This window comes from Crocuta crocuta, unplaced genomic scaffold (assembly GCF_008692635.1).
Source record: "Crocuta crocuta isolate KB4526 unplaced genomic scaffold, BGI_CrCroc_1.0 scaffold463, whole genome shotgun sequence".
Taxonomy (NCBI): Eukaryota; Metazoa; Chordata; class Mammalia; order Carnivora; family Hyaenidae; genus Crocuta; species Crocuta crocuta.
The window spans coordinates 1,371,466-1,385,754 of NW_027527929.1; the positions used below are offsets into that span (position 1 = coordinate 1,371,466).

General features: G+C 58.0%; 1 protein-coding gene across 5 annotated transcripts in view; it reads left to right on the plus strand.

Moving 5' to 3' along the window:
* The first annotated feature begins 456 nt into the window (after positions 1–456).
* Positions 457–14,289, plus strand: part of SEMA3G (semaphorin 3G) — a 19,320-nt gene continuing 5,487 nt past the window's right edge. Inside the window, exons 1-17 of one of the 5 annotated variants that reach the window (XM_077749852.1) lie at positions 457–604; positions 2,254–2,414; positions 2,515–2,577; positions 2,839–2,958; positions 3,233–3,323; positions 3,445–3,561; positions 3,790–3,935; positions 4,139–4,253; positions 4,347–4,416; positions 4,708–4,852; positions 5,134–5,365; positions 5,477–5,568; positions 6,239–6,280; positions 7,200–7,428; positions 7,694–7,833; positions 9,206–9,586; positions 10,886–10,930. In XM_077749852.1, coding sequence (XP_077605978.1) covers positions 490–604; positions 2,254–2,414; positions 2,515–2,577; positions 2,839–2,958; positions 3,233–3,323; positions 3,445–3,561; positions 3,790–3,935; positions 4,139–4,253; positions 4,347–4,416; positions 4,708–4,852; positions 5,134–5,365; positions 5,477–5,568; positions 6,239–6,280; positions 7,200–7,428; positions 7,694–7,833; positions 9,206–9,586; positions 10,886–10,930 — 2,304 coding nt within the window. In that variant the 5' untranslated portion in view covers positions 457–489. Of the gene's footprint in view, positions 605–2,253; positions 2,415–2,514; positions 2,578–2,838; positions 2,959–3,232; positions 3,324–3,444; positions 3,562–3,789; positions 3,936–4,138; positions 4,254–4,346; positions 4,417–4,707; positions 4,853–5,133; positions 5,366–5,476; positions 5,569–6,238; positions 6,281–7,199; positions 7,429–7,693; positions 7,834–9,205; positions 11,945–14,289 lie in introns of those variants that run through there. The other 4 variants (XM_077749840.1, XM_077749864.1, XM_077749848.1 and 1 more) reach the window with 4 other exon arrangements.

Genomic DNA, 14,289 nt, shown 5'->3' on the forward strand with positions numbered 1-14,289 from the left:
AGGGGGCTGGACCTTCCTGGTATCAGGACTCTGGGCCCAGAGTCAGTTTGTCTTTGTTGTGGGGTCTCTGTCATGGGCAGGGAACAAAGAAGAGCTCAGTTAGACCTCTGGCCAGCCCACCAGCCTCTGATCTCTGACCCCTGACTTCTCTTCCAGGCTCTCTCTGGAGACTTGGGTTTGTGAACATTTTGTGTAAGCCACCCACATCCCAGCTAGGAAAGAGTCTCCCCAGTGGGGAGCCGGCCAATCTGACACAGAGACATTAACCGGGCTAGCCCTGAGGGGGAGGGGGGGAGAGGGAGACAGCAGGTGGATGGCAGGGGGGCCCCTCCCCCATCTCCTTCCCTCCTCTTCCCGCCTCCCTGGCCCTACACAGGGTGGAGCCGCTGCCTTATAAGTGTCAGGCCTGGCGGCAACGGAGCAAACTGCAACCAGGAGCGGGACCGAGGGCGGCTCTGCTGGGCAGCGTGGTGCCCTTGGTTCCCCAGCATGGCCTCCTCAGCCTGGGCCATCTGCTGCGTCCTGGGGGCTCTCCCGCTCCTCGGGGGCAGCCCCGGCCCCAGCCCCGGCCCCAGCGTGCCTCGCCTGCGGCTCTCCTACCGAGGTACTGGCAGTGTGCACTCTGTTCATGTGCGTGTTTGTGGGACCCTGGGACTCTGCTATCCCCAGCTGGGAGGCCCCACCTAGCCCCGGGCAGGGGCCTCTTCTGCCAGCCAGAGGTCACTTCCACACAGCACAGCCCGTGGGAAGGACTTCATGGAGACGGTGCTCCAGCTGAGTTGCCGCCAGAGGCAGGAATTGGGGAAGAGGACGGGGTCTGGGGCAGGTCCCAGGAGGGTGGAGGTGGGAGAGACAGAGACACAGGGGACAGCCTGAGGGGGCTTCTGAGAAGAGGAGAGGGGCATGGAGACCCTGAGAGGCCTCCTTAGAGATGGGCAGGGAGAGAAGGGGAGGGATGGAGAAGACAGGTCTGCAAGATCCTGAGGTTTGCACTCAGCCTCGGCTCCTTGCCCAGGGTGGACAGTGAGAAGCAGGGCAGCAGCCTGCGGTGGGGGCCCACCCCTATCGCCACAGCCTTGCCCCCTCCACCTGCAGCCCACTTCACAGTGCTGGCCTTTGTTCTTCCCTCTCTGTCCGAGGCTCTCCGCAGCCCAGCAGTGATTCCAGCCTCCTCTCTTGCCCATCCTNCTCTGAGTCTGTGGAGAGGGTCTGTGGGAGAGGGCCCTGAGATACAAGCTATCCATGATTCTTCTTCTTGGGGAAACCAGAGGGGTGACCCCTTTCCCTGGGCACTCTGATCCAAGTGGGGAGACCCAGGCCTGCTCTGGGGAGCCTGAGAGGGGAGACATGGCTCCACTCTGGAGAGTCTGTAGCTGCTTCTGGGGGCAGAATGTGGTCCTGCCCTAGGAGCTATGGGTTGGGGGAAAATANGCCTCCAAAGTACTGTCAGCTATGGAGGAGTTCCTGGAAGAGGCTGTTGATAAGTTTAGGTATGGAGTGGGTGCTGGGCTTGCCATTTTGGATGGGTGAGCAGGCATAGGAGAGCCGGCCTTCCCAAGGGTAGCCAACGCTCATTCCTACCATATCCTTTTGCGTGCCCCCTTGGCCACCTGTTACCTCCACCTCCCTAGCCAAACCCCAAGGACCTATTTCAGGATCCTCAGCTCCTGGGACCAGCATCCCCAGCCAGCCACCCTCAACCCGTGACCCCTGGGAGGGCAGTGTCTATGGAGGAGGAAGTCTTCCTTCATCACATCCTTGGACCTGGGCTCCTCGTGGCCATACCTGGCCTTTGCCAGGTGGTCCCTCTACTGGGAACGCTTTCCCTGTCTGTGCAGCTTGTCCCACTGAGTCCGCCTTGCACACTGCTCATACTAACCCACCCTTCCTCCAGGCTCTTCCAGCATTTTGCCCAGCTTGCTACCATAAGTTCTGCCAGAGGGGCAAACAGGGCCATCTTCCCTGGGGACTGGGTTAGGGCACAGATGGGCCTGTGGGAAGGAGATGTTAACTGAAAAATCAAGGGACTAAGGAATGGAGTGGTAGGAAGCAGGGCTCAGGGCCCCTTGTCCCACCCACCCCCAGGAGCCAATTCCCGGAAGCCCTCCAACAGGCCTATGGATGGAAACATCTTCGAGATTGAGTTTGGGGGTGGGGGATGAATGCACAGCTGGGACCCTCCACCTCCACACCTTAGCTGGGGAAGTAGACTGATCAGTAGGCACTGACCCCCCCTACCTTGCTCCCTCCTAGATCTCCTGTCTACCAACCGTTCTGCTATCTTTCTGGGTCCCCGGGGCTCCCTGGACCTTCGGGCCATGTACCTGGATGAGTACCGGGACCGCCTTTTTCTGGGGGGCCGTGATGCCATCTACTCTCTGCGGCTGGATCAGTCATGGCCAGATCCCCGGGAGGTGAGCTGGACTGACAGACGGGAGGGTCTGTCTGAGAGCTAGGAGGCCAGCTAGGGAAACTGAGGCTGCGAGGGCAGGAGTCAATTAGGCTGTGTTTCAGGTTCTGTGGCCACCGCAGCCAGGACAGAAGGAGGAGTGTGTTCGCAAGGGAAGAGATCCTTTGGTGAGTGCTATCAGGAGTGACTACCCCCTAGCCCTGACCAACACCCAGGTCTTGACCCCCAGGATAGCCTATGGCCACTCCCCCAGGTATTTACACTAGGGGCATTTGGAGTAGATCCTGAGGGCTCTTGAAGGTCTGTGAAGAGTGTCACCCCCAGCTTAGACCCCCAGGGCTGATCAGCCAGGCAGGGCTGAGCCTTGGGGCCCAAGGAGATGATAAACACACCCTCATCCCCTCCACCCTGCCCCTTCTCCCTTCTAGGTGGAGTGTGCCAACTTTGTGCGCGTGCTGCAGCCTCACAACCGGACTCACCTGCTGGCGTGTGGTACTGGGGCCTTCCAGCCCACCTGTGCCCTCATCACAGTCGGCCACCGTGGGGAGGTGAGCCTGGGGCAGGCCCCACAAGGGACTGAGAAGCAGTGACATTTCCTCCCTGCTGTCTGAACGCTCCCCATTGAGCCTGGCTCAGGGCCGAAGGGTCAGGAGCCTGAAAGGCATCTTTGTGCCAGGCTGACCCCTTTGGCGGGGCCCTGAATGAGGGCGCCTTCCGCCCACCCCCACTCTCATCGCTGCACGCGATGGTCACTGCCCGGGCGGGGGGCGGGTGCTGCTTTCCTAGGTGACACCCTTCCCTCCCTTCCTCCCTCTCTGGCAGCATGTGCTCCACCTGGAGCCCAGCAGTGTGCAAAGTGGGCGGGGGCGGTGCCCACATGAGCCCAGCAGTCCTTTCGCCAGCACCTTTGTAGGTAGGTGATGCCCGGGCCCGGGCGGCATGAGGAGGGTGGAAGACCCGACGTTGTTGGGAAGTGTTGGGACCAGCTATGGGGCCTGGCCCTCCTCCCTTTATTCTGCCCCACCCTTACCCAGGTGGGGAGCTGTACACGGGCCTCACGGCTGACTTCCTGGGGCGCGAGGCCATGATCTTCCGGACTGGGGGTCCCCGACCAGCCTTGCGTTCTGACTCTGACCAGAACCTCCTGCATGGTGAGCCCAGGGTCCACCCAGAGCAGGGCAGGGATAGGATCTGCCCCCAGCAACGGCAGGGAGGCAGGAGAGCTGGCACTGGAGTGGGGATGGCCCAACCCCACTCTACCCCCTGGGACCCTAGCCTCCAGTGGGGTCCCTGTGCCTCTTTCCCTCCCTGCTGGGTTCAGCAACCCCCCATCTTCCCCTGTAAGGCCCCCCAACCAACTGCACCCTGTCACCTCCCAGACCCCCGGTTTGTGATGGCCGCTCGGATTGCTGACAACTCTGATCAGGATGATGACAAGGTGTACTTCTTCTTCTCGGAAACTGTGCCCTCGCCGGATGGTGGCCCAGGCTGTGTCACTGTCAGTCGTGTGGGCCGTGTCTGCGTGGTGAGAGCTGTGAAGAGGCGGTGAGGTTCAGATCCTCACCACACCCCCTTCCTACACCCATCCCCACCAGCGGTGGGAGGGAAACTGAGGCAAGGGTGTAAAGCCAACATCCAAGCCTTTGCCCACAAGGGTGAGGATGGAGGAACAGGAAGGGGGTCCCCACCTCCTGGGGCTCGAGGCTGACTCTGGCCTTCCATCCCCAGAATGACGTCGGTGGCCAGCGAGTGCTGGTGAACAAATGGAGCACCTTTCTCAAGGCCAGGCTGGTGTGCTCGGTGCCTGGCCCTGGTGGTGCCGAGACCCACTTTGACCAGCTGGGTGAGGGCATGGCCAGGGGCAGGCCTGGATGTGGGTGCAGAGGGCTCAGAGTCAGTGAGTGTAGGGCATTGATGGTGGCCTTCTGTCTCCCAGAGGATGTGTTCCTGCTGTGGCCCAGCGCAGGGAGGACCCTTGAGGTGTACACCCTGTTTAGCACAGTCAGGTGGGTGCATGGGCCTCCTCTCACACCCCCACCCCTGGACCCCCAGCATCCTCTGTTAAGCCTCTGCTTACATGTCCTGACTTTACCATGGGTCCCTGTCTCTGTCTCCAACTCAATGACTCTGAGGCTCTATTCTCTATCTCCTTCTCTTTGTCTCTGCCTGGGTGTCCTCGTTTTTCGGTCTCTGTTGACTTCAGGCACTATCATCCTCTGTCCTGTCTATGGACAGGCTGCCCCCTTCCCACCTATGACAGCCACCCTGGCCTGACTGTCCCTGTCTGCCCTCGGCAGTGCCGTGTTCCAGGGCTTTGCTGTCTGCGTGTACCACATGGAGGATATCTGGGAGGTCTTCAAGGGGCCCTTTGCCCACCAAGATGGTCCCCAGCACCAGTGGGGACCCTATGGGGGCAAAGTGCCCTTCCCTCGCCCTGGAGTAGTGAGTATCTGCCTGGAGCCAGGCCGGGGAAGAGGGCTGAGCCGATACCAGAGGAACTGTACCTTGGGAGGGCCTCGTGGCTGAGCTGGGGCTCCGGGGGGGGGGGGGGGGGTGGGGGGGCAGGTAGCGTAAGGAGGGGAGCAGAGCCCTGTCACATTTAAGGAGCCTCGGCTACAGCAAGAGCAGTCCCCCTACAGTGGGCATGCCCAGGCAGCGGGGCCTGGAAACAGGCTGGGATGGTCCCAGGATGTTTCAGGTGCTCCCTTTGCTGCCACTCACAGTGCCCCAGCAAGATGACAGCGCAGCCAGGAAGACCCTTTGGCAGCACCAAGAACTACCCAGATGAGGTGCTGCAGTTTGCCCGAGCCCACCCACTTATGTTCCGGCCCGTGCGGCCACGGCGGGGTCGCCCGGTCCTGGTCAAAACTCACCTGGCCCAGCAGTTGCGCCAGATTGTGGTAGACCGTGTGGAGGCAGAGGACGGGACCTATGACGTCATCTTCCTGGGGACTGGTGGGTGGACTGAGTGGGGTGGACGGGCTGGGGAGATGAGCCGCTGTTGGGGGGGTCGGGGCAGGCTACTCCTTTTCCTCCCATCGACCCCTTCCTCCTGCCCTGCCCCAGACTCAGGCTCCGTGCTCAAGGTCATCGCCCTCCAGGGTGGGGCCTCCACTGAGTCCGAGGAGGTGGTTTTGGAGGAGCTCCAGGTGTTTAAGGTGAGGGGGGTCTTGGGGAGGAGGGTCTTGGGAGGAGTTCCCTCCAGCTCCACTGCTGGGTCTAGCTCTGGCCACAGGGACACAGGAGCAAAATACAAGAAGGAGATGGGCCTGTCTTTACTGAACTTGCAGCCAGTGGGTGGTATACGTGAGACACTGGCTGCTGCAGAGCCTTGCTCATGCTTCTATCTGGCCGTGGGGCCCAGAGAAAAGTTGGAGGGCCCAGGGAGGAGTGTCCAGGGAGGGAGCCCTGACAGACTCAAGTCACAGTGAGGGGGTGGCTGAGACCCCAAGTCTCCACGGGGTTCTGCTGGGCCCTCTGCAGAGCCAGGCAGGGCATTGTGTGCATCCGGGGGACTGCTGTGCTCCCAACATGGAATGGGTGATGTGGGACAGCTGTCTCATTGCTGGAGAGCAGGACTGTGGGAGGGGACACTGGTGCTTTGTGCTTTTTGCCAAGCCTCCTCCTTGGAGGCCAGCCAGCACAAGGGGACATTTCCAATAACCCGACATCTGGGAAAGATCGTCTGGCCTTAGTTGCCAGAGAGTGCGCTGACCTAGGCTGGGAGATAGGTGGCTCCCACGCAAGGGCTGGAGGAGGCTGAAAGCAGGGGTGCAGGGGAGGTTTGGCCCCAGCCCACCCATCTCTGACACCCTGCTCCTTCCCCAGGTGCCAACACCCATCACTGAGATGGAGATCTCTGTCAAAAGGGTAGGAGCAGCTGCCATCCCTCCCCTCCTCCTTCCCACTAACCCCTCACCTGAAGCTCTGGGCAAGGCTGCTGTCTGCTGGGAAGTGGTGATGCAGCAGGCCCTGGGGCTGCCAATTAGGCCTTGTGATGATGCTCAAGGGTCCAGAAGGGAGCTGAGACTCCGATGCATGAAACCATGGGCAGTGGGAGTTCTGAGTAAGAGAGACTGTGTTCAGATAAGGAGAGATCCACAAAGGCCAGTCCCTCTGGGGAGACAGGAACATGCTTGAAAACAAAATCCAGAATTTATTTAAAAAAATTTTTTTTAATGTCTATTCATTTTTTTGAGAGAGACTGAGCATGAGTAGGGGAGGAACAGAGAGAGGGAGACACAAAATCCAAAGCAGCTCAGGCTCGAACGTCAACACAGACGTTGAGATCATGAACTGAGCTGAAGTTAGCCACTCAACCTACTGAGCCCCCCCCCCGTGCCTCTGTAATTTAAATCAGATAGGGGAGTGCCACTTTATAGAGGCCTGCTGTGCCCTTTCACAAGTGGCAAAATCTCACGTTTATCTGCCTCAGTTTATCTTTGGGTAAATCCCAACTTTTGTATTGGGATTGCGTGAAGCAGAGTGCACCTCTAGCGTCAGAGGCAAATCAGGATAAAGGTCATTGAGGCTGAGGGCAACAGTCAGCAACAAGGAGGACCTAGAGAAGCCCCTTAGAGAAGAGCCTCCGGGTCTGCCCTGTGCCTTCTGTGTCCTAGAACAGGATCTGGTGCATGTCAGGTGGGCGATAAACATTTTTGGTTTCTGGGGATACATCCAAGAGATTCTGAAAGACAGCTTGGGTCTCAGGAAGCCCAACTGGGCCAAGAACCTAGCTGCTTCTAGGTGGGACCCAGGCTCACCTTGGCTCTGCTTGTGTCCGTCCCAGCAAATGCTGTACGTGGGTTCAAGGCTGGGAGTGGTCCGGCTGCAGCTGCACCAGTGTGAAACCTACGGCAGTGCCTGTGCCGAGTGCTGTCTGGCCCGAGACCCATACTGTGCCTGGGATGGTGTCTCCTGCACCCGCTACCGGTCTGGCACCAGCAAGCGCCGGTTCCGCAGGCAGGACATTCGGCATGGCAACCCTGCCCTGCAGTGCCTGGGGGAGAGCCAGGAAGGTGAGTGATGGCAGGCATGGGGGCTCCTCCTCACCTCTCTGGCCTGGGCTCAACCCCGGTGAAGTGTGGTCTCAGGCTGGTCCTGTTTTAACACCCAGCCCTCAGTTTTCCCACGTGTGCAGCTCCTGTCAGTATACTGGGGGAGGAAGGGTCTTTGGACAGAGTGAGCGGCTTGTGGATTGATGGACCCTTAGGTCCTTGTCATGCTGGTGGGGGCCCTGGGGACCCACAGTCCTGAGCTGAGTCTCCCTCCACCTCCCTTCAGAGGAGGCTACAGGCTCTGTGGCGGCCGCCACGGTCTACGGCACGGAACACAACAGCACCTTCCTGGAGTGCCTGCCCAAGTCTTCCCAGGCTGCTGTGCACTGGGTCTTGCAGAGGCCAGGGGGCGAGGGGCCTGACCAGGTAAGCAAGGACCTTGCCTCCAGCCTGCACATGTCTTCATGTCACATTCCTCCCCGACCCCAAGTCCTGATCTCTAGGAACAGGCTCTGGGGGGGAACCTACCGAGATCAACTAAAGAAAACTATGTAGTAAGTCCCTGCAGTGCCTGGAAGGAGGGGCCCCTCTTCCTGCCTCCAGGAAGACCCAGGCCAGATGTGGCTGCAAGCCCTCCTGTGACAGGGGGCCCACTGACTCCCAGGCACTGAACTGAGCTCTGGGAGGTGGGTACTAGAGACGGAAGAGAGAGAAGGGAGTCTGGGCTAGTCAGGAAGCCCCCCATGCTTACCCATAGGGATTATCTTTGCAAGCCTCTCTTTCCCATGCGTTTTTGGTTCTCCTCTTCCCCAGGATGGTGCCTAAACCACTGACGCTTGCGCGCGCACGCGCACACACACACACACACACACACACACACACTCCCCTACACACACACACCCACTGCCTAGCCCCACATTTCCTCCCTGGAGTCCAGCTGTCTGCCCAGGCCCTCTCCTCCCCCATCCGGAAAGGTCTGTCAACCCCAGAAATGGCTTCAGTCTGGGGCCTGATGAGGGTGTGGGTGGGGCAGGGTGAGGAACCATTCTCCAGCCTCTCCCAGGGGCAGAGAAGGGGAGGGAGTGGGCTGATTACAGGAGGGGCTCTCCTTCCAGCTTGGGAACTGGGGGAGGCCAGCTTTGGGCCAGCTGTCAGGCTAGGCACTAGGAAGACACCCCCAGGGGGCCAGGCACACGGAGCAACGAGATGGTTACACAATACTTACCACCCAAGCAGTCCAGCCTCACTGTACAGATGTGCAGACATCCAGGGGGGATCAGAGTAGCGCTCCTGCCTCCCGCACTGTGATGGGCACTCAGCCCACCCATGGCTGGGGGAGTGAACAGTGCTGACAGGGACAGGGAAGACTCTGTGTCTGTGTGTGTGTGTGTGTGTGTGTGTGTGTGTGTAAAGTGGAAGGGACTTCTAGTCCTAGGGCTAAGGGTACAGCCCTCCCTGAATAAAAGCCTATAAATACCCCTTTGCCCATCCTGTTCCCAGGGACTATGTGGCAGGCCCCCATAAGGCCAAGGTAGGTCCCACAGAACTCTGACTAGGGGAGAAACCAGTCGGTGAAATCTTTGAAAAGCCTCCTCTGCAGGTTCTGCCCTGGGTTATAGGAAGGTGAGACCCTGCCTGCAATTGGCTCACAGTGCTGAGGAGGCGGGCCTGGAAGGGGAGATGGGGAGGGGAAATGCTTAAGCACCAGGTCCTCAACTGCGGAATTGGGAAAAGCAGGGACCGATGGTGTGCATGCCCTGCTGCACGTCCCCCTCATCCCCTCCCTCGCCCCCCACAGGTAAAGACAGATGAGAGAGTTGTGCAGACAGAGCAAGGGCTGCTGTTCCGCAGACTCAGCCACCTGGATGCGGGCATCTACACCTGCAAGACACTGGAGCACGGCTTCTCCCAGACTGTGGTCCGCCTGGCTCTGGAGGTGATTGCGGCCACGCAGCTCAACAGCCTGTTTCCTCGGGAGCCAAGACCAGAGGAGCCCCCAGCCTGGGGAGGCCTGACCTCCGCCCCCTCGAAGGCCTGGTATAAGGACATCCTGCAGCTCATCGGCTTCACCAACCTACCCCGGGTGGACGAGTACTGTGAGCGCATGTGGTGCCCCTCCAGGAGCCGGGGCAAACAGGCCAAGGGCAAGAGCTGGGCAGGGCTGGAGCTGGGGAAGAAGGTGAAGAGCCGGGTGCAGGCCGAGCGCAATCGGACGCCCCGGGAGGTGGAGGCCACATAGAAGAGGATGGAGGAGAGGGGGGTCGGGATGGACCCAGTGGCCCAGAAGCCCCCAGAGTCTCCCACCCACCCAGCTAGGGCTGAGGGGGGAGCCAACATGCCTGACTGCCTCTTAAAGATGGGAGTCTCTGCCCCTGTACTTCTACCAGGCTGCCCGCTGGGAAGGCTGGGGCCTGGTGAAGAGCCCTGTGTCCAAGGCCTGTTCTTGCCCCTCTGTGCTCCCGGCCCTAGGCTGGAGCCAGCACCCTCTGTCTGCTGCCAACCCCAGGGGGCCTGCTGTTTGTTTTCAGACATGGCCCCCAGAGCACATTTCCGGTTGTGCCCGGAGGTGAGAGGCCTGGGTGGTTCTTTCCCAGCCGACAGAACAATGGCCATTCTGAGTGACCCTTGGAGTGGGCGTGTGGGTGCGTCTGAGGAGGTGTCTGGGCAAGGGGCCCTTAGGCAGCCGGAGGAGGATGGAAGTTGCCTCTAAGCTAGCAACCATTAAGAGGACCTACTCTGAGTCAGGGCAGGGAAGAGGAGGTGCAGAGAAGGTGGACCAGCAATCCCCTCCCCCCACTTAGGGTGGCTCCCTGCCACTGCCCACCATTTCTCCTCCATGACAGAGTCATAGAAGCATTGACAGTCAGAGCTCCCCGGGTCCCTGTGTGTGGTCCGGGTCTCGGGCACTACTTTATAAACCAAGCAGTGTCTCTACAGCCTGACTTCTCTTCCCCAGACCCCAAGCTGCCAGGCCAGATTTCCTGGGATGCCCAGACCTCTGACCGGAGTCCCTCTCTCCACCATCGGGGGCTCCAAGCTGATGAAGGGAGAGGTTGGGCTCTAGGGGAATGTCATCCGCCATCTCTGTGGACTAGGGATGGGGAGAGGGGAGCTGGGGAGGTACAGGGCAGGAGGAGGGGGCTGTCTCTCACAGGGCACTACAAGCATGCTCACAGCTGGGGAGGGCAGGAATGTGGCTGCTCCCTGAGCAAGCTACAGCTGGTGGGCAGGCGCAGGCCCAGGGCTTTGCCAGGGGCCGCAGAGGATTGAGAGACTTCTGAGGTGGAGAGAGGGTGAGAGACCCTAGGATGGGCTATGGAACCCAAGAGAGGCATTCTCAAGAACCCAGTACAGCATCCATTAGCTCCGGAGCCACAGGGGAAAACAGATGCTTCTACCCTGGGATCTTTGGTTTCTGCTAAATAATGGTTGGTTATAAATGGTTTCATTTATGAAGGCTTTTCTCTTTTGAGGGAAGAAAATGGAGGGGAAAAAAGCTGCTAAATCCTGCTGGTTCTTGGAGGTGAGGCTCAGGTGGCCAGGATGCATTTTGTCTGGATGTGTAGGGAGGTGTTTTTGCCAACAGCAGAGATGTGTTTCTTGGGCTGGGAAGCTCAGAGGGGGAGGAGAAGGAGGACTAAATGAAAAATCATTCCCAGCCTGCATATGAGCAAGTTAATGACGCACAAAACTGACAGGAGGAGGACAAGAGCATCAGGTTCGAGATTCCCTCCATGAAAAATACCAAGATAAAGAAAGGAGGAAAAAAACAGATAAAAAAGCAGGATAGGGCTTCCTGCTCCATTGAACTCAAACCCAGATTATGCATCTGCCTTGGCGACTTGTCTGAGTCACCCCACCACGCCCAGAGAACTGGGATCCGAAATAGGCCCCCCTTCCTCTTCACAGTAAGTGAACCAGAGGCATTGAGATTAACCTTGAGAAGCCTCAGGCCTGGGGTTGCTGTGGCTGGGAAGTCAGCAGGTAAAAGCAAAGGAGAGGACCGTTGCTGGGGGTGGGGGTGGCGGGGGCTGGAGCAGGGAGGGGGAGGTAGAGGCCATGGAAGAAGGGGAGGAAAGAGCACAGAGCCCCAGGGATGGGTGTATAGAGCTGCAGCCCCTCTATCCCAGCAAAACCAGGGAGAAATGACCAGCCAGACTCTCAGTGGCCTCTAGGCTGGGCCCAGGCATGGCTGGCTCCAGGCAGGGTTCTCTGGGGAAGTTACTCTGGATAATGGAGGAGGAGTTCACAATCCTGAACAATGAACACCTGCACTTAGAAAATCATGGACAGCTTCTGCCAACTCCCCATACTTCCCATGCCCATGGTACTGTGTGTTATTGACTCCTGGAAATGCTTTTATGTGTGAATTCTATTTTTATATTTGTATGTTGAGCTTGGCCTTGTGGTTTTGTCTTCAGAGCACACTTCTTGTAATTACTATTGTTATTTCTATTGTCATGACTGCCTCTGTGCTATGATGAGGATATGAGGTGGTCTACCCCACAGACCTATAAGGAAAGCAATGGAGCTAATATTTACATCACATAATTATATCATTATTGTATCTCTGTATTTTTCTGTTCTAAATTGATTGATACCATCTGTGTGAGCTGGAAATGAAGAGCCTTTCCATCCATTCCAGGAGGGAGAAGGCTACCCTAGGTGCTATGTTCTAGGAGAGAGGGAGATGGGCCCGAGGGGAAGGAAGGAGTCAAAGGGCTTTGTCTAGGAAACTGAGATTGCTTATTAAGTTAGGAAACTCCTGCCCCTCTGGCTTCTGAGACTGACCTTCTTGGACTTCAGGAAGATCCTGAGTCAGAAAAAAAAATGCTGGCAAAGGGCAGCTGGGCACGTAGGCAGCCCTGCTCCTTTTCCACAGTAACACTTGACATGTGTAACAGCGATACTTGGCCTGGTGCCTGTCTTCCTTGCAAGCCACATACCAACGTATATTAAGGTCCTTGTGCTCTTGCCTGGGGCGCTAGGCTGCGCTGTGGGGGCTGCAGCTTCTGAGGAGGAGGGGAGGTCTGGACGAGCTGCTTCTGAGGGTGCCTCTGACCACAGCTCCCACTCTCCCAGTGACATCATGTCTTTGCATGAAGAACAGAGCCCACTGGTGCTGGAGGGAGATGGGAAAAGGCAGGGGTGGTTTGAAGATGGGAGGGACATCATGCCACCTTGCCAGGGAGAACTAACGTCTTGCTTCCCTGGGCCCCTCAATCCATACTATAGAGTAGAGGGGCTTAATAAGTCGGTCACCAGTCCCCCCTTGCAGCGCTGGAGCAGGGCCCCTCCTTTTGTCCCCTGGGCCTGACAGAATTGAACCAATACGTCCCGCCCCAAGCCACCCCAAGCCACCAAGGCTGCAGCAGCCCCCTAAGAAACATCACTGGCACCCACTTGGTGCTGAGTGTGGGGTTGGGAGGGATGTGAGAACTTGACCTCCACAGTCCCTTCTCCCCCAGGCCATAGCAGCTGTGTTCCTACCTTCCCGCCCCTAGGGTCTGGACTTCTCCCTCTCATGCCTCCCATCTTGAGCCCCATTTCCTGCCTCAAGGGCTTCCCTCTCACTCCCTCTGGCAGCTTTTTCCGCAGTCATACCTCCCATAGTCTTTGAGTCTGTGTCATGATTTCCCAAACTGGTTAAGCACAAGAAGGGGGCTTGGAGAAAGACACAAGGCAAACATTTTCCAGAATGATGTCCTGTGGAACATGAGATCTTCCGTGACAAGGGTCAAATAAATACGGGGATTTCTGCCCCTTTAGCCCTCACGGAATTGCTGTGTGCTGCCTGTTTGCCCTGTGAAATCCCCAAGAAGCCCACAGTGATCTCTCATTAATTTGCATATCTGTCATGAGCTTCATGAGTCTCCCAAACCTGGGGTCCTCTATCCCCTTTTTCCCATCAAGTAATCACCACTTCGTGTTTCTAAATGTTTTGAAGCATACTTTGGGAAAATGCTGATTTGATTAATTCCCTCTTTGGACATGTGAGATTAGTTTATTAATCTCTGTTTTCTAAGCCTGTAAACTCTGGAGGCCCTGTCCCCCCGCCCCTCGGTCGAATAGCCACATCTTGACTTCCCATGGCAAGCGCTGGAGCAGGACCTGCCACCCCGGGGGCCAGGGCAGCCAAGCGGCCAGTCTGCTGGCCCTTGGGCTTGGCCTCTGCCCATCCTCCCACACTCAGTCTGCCTCAGCAGCCCACTTCCTGGCAAGGTCCTCTATGGATGGCTAGGGTTCACCCCAAGTCTGTGGCTGTCCAGAAGTCTAATTAATAGCCGCACTTCTAAGGAAGGGAGGGAGCAGAATAGGGGAGGGAAGCAGCTCTTTTCACTTTCTCAAATGGCTTCCTTACACTCAGCTAAGTCCAGGTCAGCTTTTAGACACCCTTGAATCCCACAATTGGAGGAGGGGGCAGGTAGCAGCCATCAGGACCCAGGCTGTCCTCTCCATCGGCTGGTAGGAGCCCCGGGTGCAGCTACAGGGGGATGGGGTGAGGTGGGGTGAGCAGGGAACTCCGTCACATGCCTCTGCCAGTGAGACACTGAGACTTCTCTAGCCAGCCACATCTCCTTCTGAGAGTTAGGAGACAGTTGCTCAGAAACAGCCCGATTTCCATCCTAATTAGGGATCCACCCCGTCTTCCTCAAGTGCTGGTTCTCAGGGGCTCCCCAAAGAGAACTTTCAGCACACACCAAGATCAAATCTCCAGGGTTTTCTAAGACTACAAACTTGGCCCTGGGAGAGTGTGAGTGGGTGGGGCTAGGTTTCCGTACAATTCCTGACTAGGGCCTCAAGGTTTGTTGGGCCCCCACCCTGGCTTCTCTTCCAGATTTTAACACATACACGCCCCCCCCCCCCCCCCCGGGGGCGCTG